This window comes from the organism of the source record quoted next, unplaced genomic scaffold (assembly GCF_019419815.1).
Source record: "Pyrus x bretschneideri cultivar Hongxiangsu unplaced genomic scaffold, Pyrus_bretschneideri_v1 Contig12, whole genome shotgun sequence".
Classification (NCBI taxonomy): Eukaryota; Viridiplantae; Streptophyta; class Magnoliopsida; order Rosales; family Rosaceae; genus Pyrus; species Pyrus x bretschneideri.
Window position 1 is genome coordinate 8,604,206 of NW_025999413.1, and position 15,830 is coordinate 8,620,035.

General features: G+C 37.0%; 1 protein-coding gene across 1 annotated transcript; it reads left to right on the top strand.

Moving 5' to 3' along the window:
• The first annotated feature begins 244 nt into the window (after positions 1–244).
• On the top strand, positions 245–15,808 carry LOC103947431 (callose synthase 7-like). Its single transcript, XM_009358338.3, has 42 exons — positions 245–845; positions 1,827–1,927; positions 2,366–2,478; positions 2,563–2,644; positions 2,730–2,840; positions 2,955–3,116; positions 3,244–3,333; positions 3,454–3,545; positions 3,676–3,799; positions 4,166–4,300; positions 4,396–4,472; positions 4,551–4,638; positions 4,938–5,060; positions 6,075–6,192; positions 6,315–6,646; positions 6,773–6,825; positions 7,016–7,076; positions 8,125–8,206; positions 8,300–8,349; positions 8,441–8,527; positions 8,643–8,753; positions 8,968–9,062; positions 9,148–9,229; positions 9,316–9,479; positions 9,581–9,704; positions 9,832–9,935; positions 10,046–10,148; positions 10,234–10,385; positions 10,637–10,746; positions 10,843–10,962; positions 11,051–11,119; positions 11,225–11,423; positions 11,517–11,628; positions 12,334–12,456; positions 12,577–12,695; positions 12,801–12,884; positions 13,078–13,190; positions 13,267–13,496; positions 13,926–14,723; positions 14,832–14,882; positions 15,028–15,213; positions 15,357–15,808. The coding sequence occupies exons 1-42, from the start codon at positions 632–634 to the stop codon at positions 15,603–15,605; spliced, it is 5,793 nt and encodes a 1,930-aa protein (XP_009356613.2). The 5' UTR covers positions 245–631; the 3' UTR covers positions 15,606–15,808.
• The last annotated feature ends 22 nt before the right edge of the window (positions 15,809–15,830 follow it).

Consider the following 15,830-nt stretch of genomic DNA (forward strand, 5'->3'; position numbering starts at 1 on the left):
CTGATCGAATTCGAACGCAGACCATCATATAAAGGCACATCATATTTTCACTACTGTGGAAAAATGCCACTTGCGTTAACAAATTTATCTTCTCCTTTTATATACAGGGAAATAAAAATACTAGAAAATTTTCCTGGATATTTTCTACGTGTCACCCTCCTCCTGGCTTAGCTGTCCCCACCTTCTTTCTTCTTTACGGAGTCACAGTTCCCTTCCCGCCCTATTAACTTCCAGTACTATGCAAACTCCGCTGATTTCAAAAAGCAGCCTCTCCGAAAAGCAGAAACACCCAGGAAAACAAAAGCACTTCCGGGCAGCTGATTGAAGATTTGTTTATCATAATCCTCCAATTCCAAAAGCAAAAGCACTTCAAAAAGCATCTGAAAACAAACAAAACCCAACCCTCGCATCACCAATTCCTTTCTTGCTTCGAGAGCAAAATCCCACTTTGCTTTCCCTTTCCCCACCTCCCTCCCAAAGTATCTCGCTCTTTCTCTCTCTCCCCCCTATATTTCTCTCTCTGAATAGCTAAAAAGATGACATCTTTCCTTAATTCGCAACAACCCACATTGAAATCAGTGAGAGCTAAAACCGAGAGGAGGCTGCCGAGGATTGGCGGCGCTTTTCGGAAATGGCGAGCTCCAGCGGTACGAAGAACGAGATCCGGGGGCCGTCTCGGTCATTGTCGAGGGCAATGACGAGAATGCCCACAAGGGTTTTGGAGTTGCCGAACGAGGACGAGTCGTTGGACAACATAATTGTTCCCTCGGGACTTCCCTCAATTGCTCCGATTTTTCGAGTGGCAGATGAGATTGAGAAGGACAACCCTAGGGTTGCTTATCTCTGTATGTTATTGTTGCCCTCACTGTTATGTTTGTTTGCAATTAATACTGTTTGGAAACAAGTGACAAGAAAAAGTTTGAATTTTTTTGTGTGCATAGTTTGGAACAAAATGTTAAACTGTTGAATTCGGTATTCATTATTTCCTCCATGTATGCTTTACCGTTCTTTACGAATGGCGATAATCCCATGTTAGTTGGTGAAAGGAGAAGGAGAGGGGAAGTATGGTTGGTAGACCGTAGGTGGAAGAAAAATCAAAGCCCTGTACAGAAAATTAGGAATGTTAGCCACATAATATTTTTGATGGCATACTATTGTTCTTCTGCATATGATTTTCCACTGGTTCCATTCCTGATGACTTCTCCGAATGAAGGAAGAAGTCGGTGGGAAAGGGCCTGAGTAAATCAGTCGTAGGTCAATCCATCCAGGAAGACCCCAGATTTGTATCCTGGTTAGTTTGCTTCAATCACCAGTCGGAAGCCCGGATAAAGAAGTGACTTGGTTGATAATTGGTATATGGGCATCATACAACTTAGTCGAACTAGAAAACTTGCATTTCAGTTAGATTTAACTATATTCTGGTGATAAAGTCCATATAACTGGCATTTCTTGTTGGCTTGAAAATTTTCTCCAGTGTACATATACATGCTTCTTGATGGAAGTTTTCTGTTGTTCTACTGTTTCTTTGTCCCTCAATAAAACGTTTTTCTCACTGTAGGTGCTATTTTGTTTCAAACGAGAATATATGGCAGAAAATCTTAATACGACTTTCATTTCCCATTAATAATATTTTTAATCTATATTTCCAATGCGGATAGAATCTTAATATTCTTTGTGTCAAGTGTTCCTGCTTAGCTTGGTAAGTGAGCTTCATTGTTGCTTGTAATGTGCTTGGTGTGTATGTTTTGAGTACGGCAGAAAGCACCTTCTTGATGGCAGTGGCAGAATATGTTAGTCTGTTAGGTTGATATTTTTTGTGCATTCAGGCCGCTTCCATGGATTTGAGAAGGCACACAAGATGGATCCAACATCAAGTGGACGTGGTGTTCGACAGTTTAAGACACTTCTTTTGAACAAACTTGAAAAGGTAGACCCTTAAATTGTTAATGGTTTCTTGTATTATATTTTATTTTTCGTGAAGATTGGTATGATCTTAGCACTTAATTTATATTTCTCGTTGGTGTGTGTATGAATAGTTAACTTGTGATTTCATCTGTACGTTAATGTGGCAAGATTTATTTTATTTCTTCTTTACCTCCTTTATCCTTTGTCTTCCATGATTAGAAGTTTCAAACTCAAGATCTCCTGCAATTAGACCTCTGATTCCATTGTGGACAACGATTGGAACCAAAACTTTAAGCTGTTAGGAAATAAGGGAACAATTCATACCAGGCTACCATTTTAAAATAATCTTTAAGGCTAATCCTAACACTAAAATATCATTACCAATATTTATATTAGATGAAGTGCTTTTTGAAAATGAATTGAAGTGTCTTTATATTTCTTAAAATTCTATTCGTTGCAGGACGAAATAGTGACAAAACATCAGCTTGCTAGATCTGATCCACAAGAAATTCTGAAGTATTACCACCAATTCTATGAGAAAAATATCAAAGATGGAGAGTACACAAAGAAACCGTAAGGCTTGTCTTTGATTTTTGATATGCTTGGTTAATTGGATTAATCGTTGTATCTTATACTTTTGGACACTAACTCTTGAAGGGAAGAGATGGCTAAGAATTGTCAGATTGCAACAGTACTGTATGATGTGCTCATGACAGTGGTACCTCAAATAGACAAACAGGTTTGATTTTTATGATTTGGTGATGCTCAAGTCCTTAACAGACGGTTTGATACAGAAGGTACTGAAAATAATTGTGTCGTTACAGACACTGAAGATGGCTGAAGATGTCAAGAAGAAAAGGGAGCAGTATGTCAACTATAACATTCTTCCGCTTTATACTGTTGGTGTTAAACCAGCAATTATGGAACTTCCCGAGGTTGTACATGCACAGTATATGTGATTTCCATTCCTTTCTGATTTCGTTTCATGAAATATTATTTTTCTCTATTGCTTACTGCTTTATTGTCTAATTTTCAACTGAAAATATTAGATCAAAGCAGCGCTCCGTGCTCTACAAAATGTGAACGGTCTTCCAATGCCAAGATTTCATGTGAAGCCCTCGAATCCTGATGACAAGTCAACAGTGCCTACAGAGAGGATTAAACCTGTCAATGATATACTCGATTGGCTTTCTTCTATTTTCGGGTTTCAGGTAACTTCTGCCCAAAATACCCATCTCTTTCATCTTACCTTGGTTCTTATACGCCCTAGGTCCAAAACTTTTATGGGTATGCTAACCTTAAGTTTCTTAATGGAAATTTCATTTTTGTGGTTTGAAGAAAGGAAATGTGGCGAATCAGAGGGAACACTTACTCTTGCTACTTGCCAACATGGATGTAAGACATAGAAATCTTGAAAATTTCACTGAGGTACATCTGTGTTCCTTTGAGATGCTTTGTGTTTATTTTTTGCTTTGAGTTTTACATGCTCCCATTTTTCTTGACTGTATTTTACGTGATGATTAAAGATTAACAGAAAGCTTATTGCAGTTGAACAGTGCCACTATACAACAATTGAGCGAGAAAATTTTTAAGAATTATCGTTCCTGGTTTAACTATTTGCATCATAAAACAAATATTAGGTGAGCGATCTAAATACCATCAATTATAACTTGATGCCTTAATTTGAATTCATATAGAGTTGTCACCATTTCAGCACTACTAATTTTCATTTGGCATCTCTATCCCTCCCTCCTCCCCCAACTTTTTAAGGTTCCCTCAGGGTTATGACAGACAACAATTGGAACTTATTTACATTGCACTCTATCTTCTCATATGGGGTGAAGCTTCAAATATTCGGTTCATGCCTGAATGCTTATGCTATATTTTCCATCAGGTATGTATGCTTTCTTTTCATATTAGCTCATCAAGATGAATGGTCTGGAGTGAATGGCCAAATCCTTTAGTAGTTTTCATTATTTTCTTTGTTTCTTATTATAGCTAGCCTCCTGATAGCAAACTTGATTTTGAAACCAATTCCTCACCATTTATTAAAACAGTAGAAGAACAAAATGAAAGTCCATAAGTACATACTAGCGAGTTGCAAGGTAAAACATAAAAATCTAGTCTACGACATAAATATAATACTGTAAGATTGTAGAGAATCATGCTTGTTCTTAATACACAACTTTTCAGAAGTTTCACTTTTACATGTCCTGAAACTTATAAGGTTTGATAACACTTTTCTTCCATAATTGTTAAGATGGCCAAAGAGGTATATGGACTTTTATCTAGCAATGCTTATCCAGCTACTGGAGAAATATACCAAATAACAGCACGGGATGAAGAATCTTTTCTGAGGGATGTTGTAACTCCTATCTACCAGGTCTTGTACAAGGTAAGGATTGTATTCTACTGCCTGTATTTCTCCACAAGAAGCATTTTTATTACAATTTTGTAATTCAAAAGTTGAATCGCTTTTTTGTTGCAAAGGAAGCAAAGAGAAACAAAAATGGCAAGGCAAGTCATTCAAGATGGAGAAATTATGATGATCTAAATGAATACTTTTGGTTAGTACCTTTGATGGTAAATTTTTCTTTCGATCCATTCAGATATAAATAGCTGAAAGGCCTGTTTATTCCTTCTAGGTCTGACAGATGTTTTAGGCTAGGGTGGCCTATGGACCTTAAAGCAGACTTTTTTAGGCATTCAGATGGGATTCAACCAACAAATCAGGTACTTATCTTTGTTGAGGTTGTCTGTTTATAACTTTGGGTGGGGGATGGTCAACTTAGACATCTTCGGAAACATTTTATTTAATATCTCATTCCAGTGTTTTATTCAGAAGAAACAAAGTTTACTAAAATTCCTCTTCTCTTATGAGTTGGACTTTTCTGCGTGCTACATGTGCACAGAAACATGTCCATAATGCACAATGTTTGCGTACATGAACATAATTTGTGTCTGCACATGCATAGGATTTTTTTTTCCTTTTTCTTAATAAATTTGTATTCATCTGCATACATGTTTAATAGAGGCCAAATCAAGCTGCTGGTGGGAGGAGGAAACCTAAAACAAATTTTGTAGAAGTCCGAACATTTTGGCACCTCTACAGAAGTTTTGATCGAATGTGGATATTCTTGATATTGGCTTTCCAGGTAGTCTTAATTTATAATTATATGTTTATAGTTTGAGTAATGATTCCAAACTCCCTTAGAGTTCTCAAATACACAATCCTGATATACACTAAACTCCACGTCGTAAGTGTCTTTCAACTATGGTAAGAATCGACCTTTTGGTTTGCTTTTCGATTTTTAGTATGATCTTACAAATAATGTACTCTCTTTCCTGCCCTCTCCTATCCATATCAACAAGATTGGAAAAACAAGCATATCTCTTTCCTGCCGTCTCCTATCCATATCAACAAGATTGGAAAAACAAGCATACGCTTCCCTTGCTTCTGAAATCACCCATATCAGCTGTGTATGCTGTTATAATACTATGATGTTGTCATTTTCCATGCCCACCTCAATTCATATCAGGCCAGTTGTTCAAGAACTAACATGACATAAGATGTCACTTTGATGATAGATTTTGTTTTGTTTAATTTTCAAAGCAATTTGGATTTTGAAGTCCTCTATGGAAGTGGACTTGAATTCTAAACCATAGTTTATTCAAGCTCTTTAACCAACAATATAGGAATAGTATAGTCTATACTAATTAGAAAACAAAGTAAAAAATTCCTATCTATGCAAGCTTAAGTGGTGGTGATGGAATTTGAGAGTGATGGAAAAGATATGAATTTGTATTCTCTTTCTATATTCTGTTTTGTTTTGTGGGAGGAGGATTGGATGTGGTGGGTGGAAAACTGGCAGTGGCAGGCTGGGTAGGTGGTGGGGGAAGTTACAGGATTCAGAATGGAGGCAAAATAGGGTAATGCTTTGTTTAAGAAAAAAACTGTCATCTCTGCCGCTAAGAGTGTGTGGCATTTTTCTTTGGGGGAGCTTTTCCATTTGAATCAAAGTTGCTACTCCTGAACAAAAGTGAGGTTGATATGTTTCCTAGATAAAAAAGGATGTGTTTTTAAGATGAAAGGGAGATTGGAGAATTTCTTTTCTTTTAATTCTATACAATTCTTGTAAAGAATGTGCCTCACTATATTCTGATTTTAGGCTATGCTTATTGTTGCATGGAGTCCTTCTGGTTCTCTGACTGCTTTCTTTGATGCGGATGTCTTCAGAAGTGTTTTAAGCATCTTCATCACTTATGCTTTCCTCAACTTATTGCAAGGTGGGTGTTCTTGGCATCTGTTTCCCTATAATGTGTACCGTTATATTCTGCTCTAATGGCATGCCATCTATTTACTGACTTTTCTGCTACACTTTCTTATCTTGTGTATATATGTTCTTCAGCCACTCTGGATATAATTCTTAGTTGGCATTGTTGGAAGAGCTTGAAATTCACACAAATACTACGATACCTCTTGAAATTTGCTGTAGCTGGTGTATGGGCTGTGGTTCTGCCTATTGGTTATTCTAGTTCTGTGCAGAGTCCTACAGGACTTATAAAATTCTTCAGCAGTTGGGCTAGGGATTGGCGGAATCAATCATTTTATAATTATGCTGTTGCGCTCTATCTGCTTCCTAATATATTGGCTGCTGTGCTATTTTTTCTTCCACCTTTACGGAGGCACCTAGAGCGCTCAAACTGGAGGATTGTCACTCTTTTTATGTGGTGGGCTCAGGCAAGCATGTCTTAAACAAATGTCTTGTTGCCTTGTGGTTGTAGATATATCTTTTTGCTCTGTTATTTTTGCTTGAGTTATGGATATTTGAATGATTTTTTTGATGTGTTTCTGGCCATACTACAGCCAAAACTGTATATAGGAAGAGGGCTTCATGAGGACGTCTTTTCACTGCTGAAGTAAGTAAAAAGTATCTTCACTTTTATTATTTTTCTTCATCGTTTGACAGTGGGGTGTTGAATGTGAGTGGGAAAAGCTCTGAGGGGGTTCGCCATTTTGCTGCTTGTCTTTCCACTCATTACTTATTACTATTGATATTTGATTTCTGGTCCCTTGTTCTGATTTTAACAGAATTACCTTTCTTTTCAGATATACACTGTTTTGGATCATGCTGCTAATCAGCAAGCTATCGTTCAGCTATTATGTGGAGGTGGTTTCTCTTCAATATTCTTCTTTCTGATCTTAAACCCTTTTTTTATTTTCCATTTCTTATTCATGTTCACATACATCCATAGCAGGCATTGGCATAGACATTTAGGTTTTAGGTATTTGTATGATTTAACAACACCCGCACATGTACAATCTGTTGTGTGTGCATAAACTCACTTAGCTCCTGAAATTAAAACTTAAGAGTTATGAAATTTGAGATGCATAGCAGCCTGAGTCCACAAATAAGCGGCCGAGCTAATTCTATAAGTTTCAATAACACGAAACAGAATTCCTTGACCACCACACACAGGCTCAACATATGGGTGATAGTCCTTGAATCTCAAATGGTATATCACCATGTATAGAATTATGATCAGGATTACATATTTTCTTATATTTTCCCAAATCAGTTATAGCCTGTAAGTCATATTTGAAGATTACCACATAATGTATAACCTAAAAAGTTAGAAGAAAGTAATAGATCCATTGAGAAAGGTACGATGAAATGTTAAGTTACCTGACTTTGTTCTCATTGGCCAGTGGAAAAGATTATTCTGGAAAACCAGAAGCAACATATTTAAAGAACATCACACGATTTCTAGTCTTAGCCAGCTCGAGTTCTCAACTCCACTAGGCTGAACTCGTACTTCTAGAACTCAAATTTTATATTAATGTTGCTTCTTATTTTTTCTGCTACCTCTGTCTCCTAATGCATTCCACCTAGAGATGAACAACAATAATTTTCTTTTTAAACTAGGAAACTTTACCCTGTCAAGTTGTGAAACATTAAGTGCTCATTTGTATGAATCGTAACTGTATACATGGTAAATAGATGCCAAACTTCATTAACTTCCTGTTGACAAGTTGATGCCCAAATGCTGAATTCATGTATACCTGGTCCTAGAAATAGGGTATAACTACTCTTTCTTGGGGTGTGATCACTTTATTTTAGGGCCATGTTTCAGTTACTATAGAGCGTTTTTCCTTTCAGGATCCTTTGAACTCATATTTTTTTTTATTACTAATCTGATTGTATATTACGATAACAGATACTGCCACTTGTTGCACCAACAAAAATAATAATGAAGATGCCTATAAGTAATTATCAATGGCATGAGTTCTTTCCAAATGGTAATATTTCAAACTTTGCCATACCGCTTTTACTTAAAATGTTTTTAGCTGTAGCCTGTGCTTACTACAAATTCACATTTGGAACTGCTGTAGTAACTCATAATATTGGCGTTGTTATTGCAATATGGGCTCCAATTGTCCTGGTAAGTGAACCACTGAAGAAATTCTGTTTGAGTGAAATTTCTTGTACATGCTTATGTAAATTATCACTTTTTAATGATTATTGGTGTATAGGTTTATTTTATGGATGCTCAAATATGGTATGCAATATTTTCTACTATCTTTGGTGGAATTCATGGAGCCTTCAGCCATTTGGGTGAGGTTGGTGGCAAAATTGTTCTCTCTGTTTTACATTTAACGTGTCTATATCTGTCTCAGGCTCTCAGCTAGTCTTGGTTTCTTCCCAATGAACCCTTTATAACTATTTGTCTCTCAGATACGGACCCTTGGGATGTTGAGGTCCAGATTTGAGTCTGTGCCTTCTGCTTTCTGTAATCGTCTTATGCCGTCACAAATTGAGGATGCAAACGAGAAAGGACCATTGGTGGTACTAATTTAATCACTGTTTTCATATTGCTCTATATTACATGGAATTTAAGTTGGTTTTGCCCCTCATATATTTCATACCATACATAAATGATTTGCACACCACATATTGATGCAGGTAATTTGTTTGGTACTTCTTGTCAATGAAAAAAACATGACTTGAAATCTTTTTTCTTCCATGTCTTTGACTAAAAGTAGACACTTTGATGTGGCAGAATGAGGAACGCCAACGAAAGGACATTGCTAATTTCTCTCAGGTGTGGAATCATTTCATAACTTCAATGCGATGGGAAGACCTTATCAGCAATAGGTTAACTGCTTCTTGCTCTCTAATTTACCTTTCAACGCAGTTTTGGCAAGTTGCTGATTATATCCATTCAAAATAAACCGTACAGAGATAGAGATCTGCTGCTTGTTCCATATTCGTCAAGTGATCTGTCTGTTGTCCAGTGGCCTCCTTTCTTGCTTGCTAGTAAGGTATATATTTTACATGCCTTCATATGTTAATTTTATGTACAAACCCAATCAGTAACTCTTATTATTGTTTTTTTTCACATGTGAAGATTCCGATAGCATTAGACATGGCAAAAGATTTTACGGGGAAGACAGATGATGATTTATTTAAAAAGATCGAGAGTGATGATTATATGTACTCAGCGGTAATTGAATGCTATCAGACACTCACGGATATTATAAATGACCTTTTGGAAGATGAAGCAGATAAGATGTAAGTCAGAAGCATACCAGTTTGAAGGTCATAGATAACCAGAATCGGCTTGCACAATTTTATCCTCCCTATTATAAAGTATGTTTCATCTTACATAACAGGATTGTAGAGCGGATATGCAATGGAGTAGACAGTAGCATACAGCATCAGAGATTTTTGACTAATTTCCGCATGAGTGGGCTGCCATTTCTTAGCGAGCGATTGGAGAAATTTCTAAAGCTCTTGGTAACATACTTCCTTCGATGCCTTTCTAAAATTTTTAGTGCTGAGTTTTTCAGTAATAAACTGATAGTCTAGACAATGTAGACATTATACATTTCCTTTCTGAGTACTTAAGTTGGTGAGTTGGCAGCTAGTCGCAGATGAGAATGATGAAAATTCCATGCGTCAGATAATCAATGTCCTTCAAGATATCATGGAGATTATCACACAGGATGTTATGATCAACGGCCATGAGTGAGTTTTAAGAAATAAGTGCATTCTGGTGACAGAACAAAAACTGTCATAACCACCAAATGGGCCTTTCCATCTCCTGTGCTTTTATGGTTTTGTTCTTCTCTGTGTAGAATACTGGAGGCAGCACATACAATTGATCCTCAAAATGTCAAGAAGGAGCAAAGGTTTCAAAGGCTTAAGATTGACCACAGAGATAAGGGTTGGAAGGAGAAGGTAACCTTGGGAGACATTCTTTTGTTGTTGACATTAACTGCTTATCTAAGATTTTTGGGTCTTACCATCTTTTATGTTAACATAGGTAGTCAGACTTCATTTGCTTTTGACTGTCAAGGAGTCTGCCATCAATGTCCCTCAAAACTTGGATGCTCGCAGGCGCATCACCTTCTTTGCAAACTCCTTATTCATGAACATGCCACGTGCTCCCAAAGTTCGTGACATGCTCTCATTCAGGTCTGTCATTGTAAACTCTAAGTTTGTCAATGGTAAAATTAGGCAACTAAATGGAATAAGGAAATAACAAAAAAGCCCCCCTTTTGACATGTTTTTGAGACTTGGTTGAAGTTGAAAGATCAATATGGTTTTTCTTCCAACATTTGTGTTGAAGATATATGTCTCTTACCTCTTTCAAGATTTTCTTTTATGCTTCAGTGATCTGATAATTGCTAAAATGAGTTCAATATTCTTCCTGATTTATGGTTCAGTGTTCTGACTCCTTATTACAAAGAAGATGTCATCTATTCTGATGAGGAACTTAATAAAGAAAATGAGGATGGAATCTCAATTTTGTTCTACCTGCAGAAAATATATCCTGGTGCGTGTCAGTCTCATATCTGCATTATTCGTTTCATTTTTTTTTTTGAAATTGACTTGAACTTACCCTTGCCAACCAACTATGATTGCCAATTAGATGAATGGACAAATTTCCAGGAACGGCTAGAAGATCCTACGAATGAGATTCCTGGGAAGGACAGATCAGAGTTAACCCGTCAGTGGGTATCTTACAGGGCACAGACACTTTCTAGAACAGGTCTCTGGATTAATGTGTAAATTGGTCTCATGTATAATTATCATTTAAATATGTGAACTTATACTTTTAATCTGTATTTTTCTGCTAGTGAGAGGGATGATGTACTATAGGAGGGCTTTAGACCTTCAGTGTATCCTGGAAACAGCAGGAGATAGTGGTTAGTGGTTTCTGTAACAGATAATGTGTTTCAAGAGCAACGTTACCCGATTTTGGTTCCAAAATTTTGTAAAAGCTAGTAAAGTGGCATATGGTTATGTTGCAGATTTTTTGGGAGGCTACCAAACCTCAGGGTTAAGCGAAAATGATGAGCAGGCTGAGCAGGCTTTTCGAGATCGTGCACAAGCTCTGGCAGATTTGAAGTTTACATATGTAGTTTCTTGTCAGATCTATGGTGCTCAGAAAAACTCCATTGAAGCTCGGGATAAAAGTTGTTACACTAATATCCTGAAGCTGATGCTAACGTGAGTCAATAGTGCCATAGGATGAACAATGAGTAGATTCCTTTGCTATTTAAATTGTTGATGGCATCATTTAATATGTAAACTTTTTTGTAGGTATCCATCTCTACGTGTTGCTTACATAGATACAATCGATGAGCAAGTGAATGGAAGACCCCAAAAAACTTACTTTTCTGTTCTAGTCAAGGGAGGTGACAGATGGGATGAGGTAAGGAAAAAGACTGCTTGTTCTATACACACTGAACAGTGCATAGCATAGTAGTATGTGCCTTGAATGGGAAATAAAGCTACTAATTTTTTTTTTTTCTATTGAAGTATATTATGCGCATAAACTGGAACGAATCAGCTTTATTGCGAAAGTGAATTGTTCTGTTAATCTTGGTTCAGTTTTGTTGAGTATATAAAATTTATGAATTATCTTCTTTTCTGTAATGTATGTATCTGTGCATGAATTGGATTTTTTTATTATTGTGGGAAAATAATTACTAATTCAAATTTGTGGTTTTTATTTTGGAGATGAAGACAAGACCAAGAATAATAACGTAAGAGAGGCTGCATGTTTTTCTTAATAAATAAAATAGAAGAATGTAATGGAGAGCTAGAGTTTCAGAAATAAAAAAAGGAAGAAACTTATTCTTATACAACATAGTTGTATAATGTATATATCGTTTTTGGGTGAAAGTAGAGAAGGATTAGGCGGTATAATGTATATATTGTAATAGTACTTTTGATTAGATGTCCATTTTGTTGTAGACAAGCTTCATCTATAAACAAGTGTCCAGGAATCCACACATAGAATAGAGTAATTAAGAGCTGGCCCGTCCTACCTGTATTGAGATTAGTGCACTCATATGAGCCATATCGAATGTAGCTAACAGTTGATAACTAATACTTCTGTTTCTTGCATTGCTAGGAAATATACCGCATCAAGCTTCCAGGTCCTCCTACAGATATTGGCGAAGGAAAACCTGAAAATCAAAACCATGCCATTATCTTTACTCGCGGAGAAGCCCTGCAGACAATAGACATGAATCAGGTAGCTCTCCTTGTGTCTTTATGTAAAAAATTATATACAAAGTCGGTCATTTTACCTTCTTATTGCCTGAAAGAGGAAAAAAGGGTGTTATATTGTGCTTTATTCATCCTCTTTTTCCAGGATAATTACTTTGAAGAAGCTTTCAAAATGAGAAATGTGTTGGAGGAATTCCTAAAGCGTCGTCGTGGGAACCGAAAACCCACAATATTGGGTCTAAGGGAGCATATTTTCACTGGAAGGTAAGCCTTTCAATATATCCGCTCAAAATTTATGGACCTTAATGGGATGATTAGTGGCAATTGTAGTGTTATATGCTTATTTTTCTTTTCCTTCCTAATGTACAGTGTTTCATCACTTGCTTGGTTCATGTCAAATCAAGAGACCAGTTTTGTAACTATTGGCCAAAGAATTTTGGCAAATCCACTGAGGTAAGCCTTAAATTACATTTGACTGAGCCACATTCTAATTCTGTTTTGTACTTCGTTTCTTGGTTTGGGCGTGGTGAGAGGACTAATATCCATTTAACTCTAGCCACCAGAATCGTAATCCAATCCTCAATTGTTTGTTATTTATTTACTATTACCATTCCGGTACCTATCTAATGTCATTCCAACTTGACAGGGTACGGTTCCATTATGGTCATCCTGATATATTTGATAGAATCTTCCACATAACAAGGGGTGGCATAAGCAAAGCTTCAAAAATAATAAACTTGAGCGAGGATATATTTGCAGGTAATTTTCCATTCTTAACACGATCATCCACTAATTTAGTATTATGTCTGTCGATTAATTGTGTTGATGCCTTCAGGGTACAATTCAACTATGCGTGGGGGGTTTATAACGCATCACGAATATATCCAAGTAGGCAAGGGGCGTGACGTGGGAATGAACCAAATATCACTTTTTGAGGCTAAGGTTTCAAATGGAAATGGAGAACAAACACTTAGCCGTGATGTTTACCGGCTTGGGCGTCGGTTTGATTTCTTCAGAATGCTGTCCTTTTACTTCACAACAATTGGATTCTATTTTAGTAGTATGGTATGCTAGCGAGACTAATCTCATTTGTCTAATGATTTACTTTGTTCCATTAGTAGTTTATACTAAGTAGATTTCTCAGACAACATGTCAGATGTCAATGCAGTCGCTGTACTTCATTAATCCATCCTTTGTCTATAGGACTAGGTTGGCATTGCTTAATTCATGTTTGAGAGAAGATTTTTCAGATGATTATATATGTTACTGACAATGTCCATGACAGGTACAATAGTTATAGATGATAAAGCGGCCAGCCGTATTCACAATAAATTGATTGAATCTGAGAATTGTATAAATAGGAAGGGCATTATTAGAGTTTTGAGGATGTCTTTTGGTTGTCTTTGGCTTTTTGTGTTTATCTGCTTGAAGGGATGTGGTATTTTACAACTGACTTATGTATTGCAGCTTGACACAGACATTATATTGTTTCAGGTAACTGTGCTGATTGTATATGTGTTTTTATATGGACGTATGTACATGGTTATGAGTGGGTTAGAGAACGAGATCCTGGACAGTCCAGCCATACATGAGAACAAAGCCTTCGAAGAGGCTTTGGCTACCCAGTCTGTCTTTCAACTGGGCTTGTTGCTTGTGCTTCCCATGGTAATGGAAATTGGCCTAGAGAAAGGGTTCCGCACTGCCTTGGGTGATTTTGTTATCATGCAGCTGCAGTTGGCCTCTGTTTTCTTCACATTCCAACTTGGAACAAAAGCCCATTACTATGGAAGGACAATCTTACACGGAGGATCTAAATACCGTGCAACTGGCCGTGGTTTTGTTGTCGTCCATGCAAAGTTTTCCGAGAATTACAGACTCTACTCACGCAGTCACTTTGTGAAAGGGTTGGAATTGCTGATTCTGCTGATTGTTTATGGAGTCTATGGGGAATCTTATAGGAGTTCAAATCTTTTTTGGTTCATCACCTTCTCCTTGTGGTTTCTGGTTGCTTCGTGGTTGTTTGCTCCTTTCATATTCAATCCGTCCAGCTTTGACTGGCAAAAAACTGTAGATGATTGGACAGAGTGGAAGAGGTGGATGGGAAACCGTGGTGGTATTGGGATATCACCTGACAAAAGTTGGGAATCATGGTGGGATGAAGAACAGGAACACCTCAAATACACAGTTTTCCGGGGAAGAATTCTGGAGATAATACTTGCGCTTCGGTTCCTTATTTACCAATATGGAATTGTTTACCACCTTGATATAGCTCATCACAGCAAGAGTTTACTGGTAATATTCGTGTTCTATTATATTTGACTAGTTATTCTCCTGTTGGCCTATAAATAGTTGTTTAGCCTTAAGGCCTAATTTTTACGACTTTTTTCAATTTCTTTGCAGGTTTATGGACTTTCTTGGGTGGTTATGGTAACTGTTCTTCTCGTTTTAAAGGTATGCAAATAAAATCATTAATAACTAGTAAGCATGTTTGATGAAAGGTTGTTTGGACTTGGTTTTGACTGGGTTACAGATAAAAATGTTACTTCTCTGATGACATGATATATCTGATGTTGCTTATTTTGCATGTTTCCATCAGATGGTTTCCATGGGTAGACGAAGATTTGGCACCGACTTTCAGCTCATGTTCAGAATTCTGAAAGCGCTTCTGTTTCTTGGTTTCATGTCAGTCATGACTGTCCTATTTGTTGTTTGCGGCCTTACTATTTCAGATCTATTTGCTGCAATCCTTGCCTTTCTACCCACAGGCTGGGCCCTTCTTCTGGTAAGTTAAATGTTTTATGTTGTTTAAGCATCGAGAGTTTTTTCACTTCGAAAATACCTGTCTCAAAATTATGCTTAGAAACAATGTCCCAAACTTTTCCTAATTGTATTCACTAAACCAATTGTTTGTTTCATTCTTTCAAGATCGGACAAGCATGCAGGCCGATGTTCAAAGGGCTAGGGTTCTGGGAATCAATCAAGGAGCTTGGAAGAGCATACGATTACATAATGGGACTAGTAATCTTCATGCCGGTAGCCATTTTGTCATGGTTCCCGTTTGTATCAGAGTTCCAAACACGTATCCTCTTCAACCAGGCATTCAGCAGAGGCCTGCAGATTTCCAGGATTCTTGCAGGGAGGAAAGACAAGACTGCGTCTCGGACAGAAGCTTAAAAATTTCCATCTACATTGAAGCTTTTAGCATCTCTAAGTTCATATCCGCAATTAGAATATAATTTATCCTGTGAAAATCCATAGAAACATAACAATTAATTTTATGAGGAAGACTAAGTAGAGTGCCTTTGTAGTTGCTTGTCTTTGCCACTCACTGCCTATACCAAGTTTCATGTATATCATTAGCTGCTACCTTCTTTCCACTTATGATGTTAAATTGCATAA

Excerpts from the sequence above, each read along its gene's own strand:
- LOC103947431 (XM_009358338.3), top strand. The coding sequence starts at position 632 with ATGGCGAGCTCCAGCGGTACGAAGAACGAGATCCGGGGGCCGTCTCGG. Across the intron at positions 5,061-6,074 it reads TCTTGATATTGGCTTTCCAG|GCTATGCTTATTGTTGCATG; the intron begins GTAGTCTTAATT and ends TTCTGATTTTAG. Across the intron at positions 9,230-9,315 it reads CTTTCTTGCTTGCTAGTAAG|ATTCCGATAGCATTAGACAT; the intron begins GTATATATTTTA and ends TCACATGTGAAG.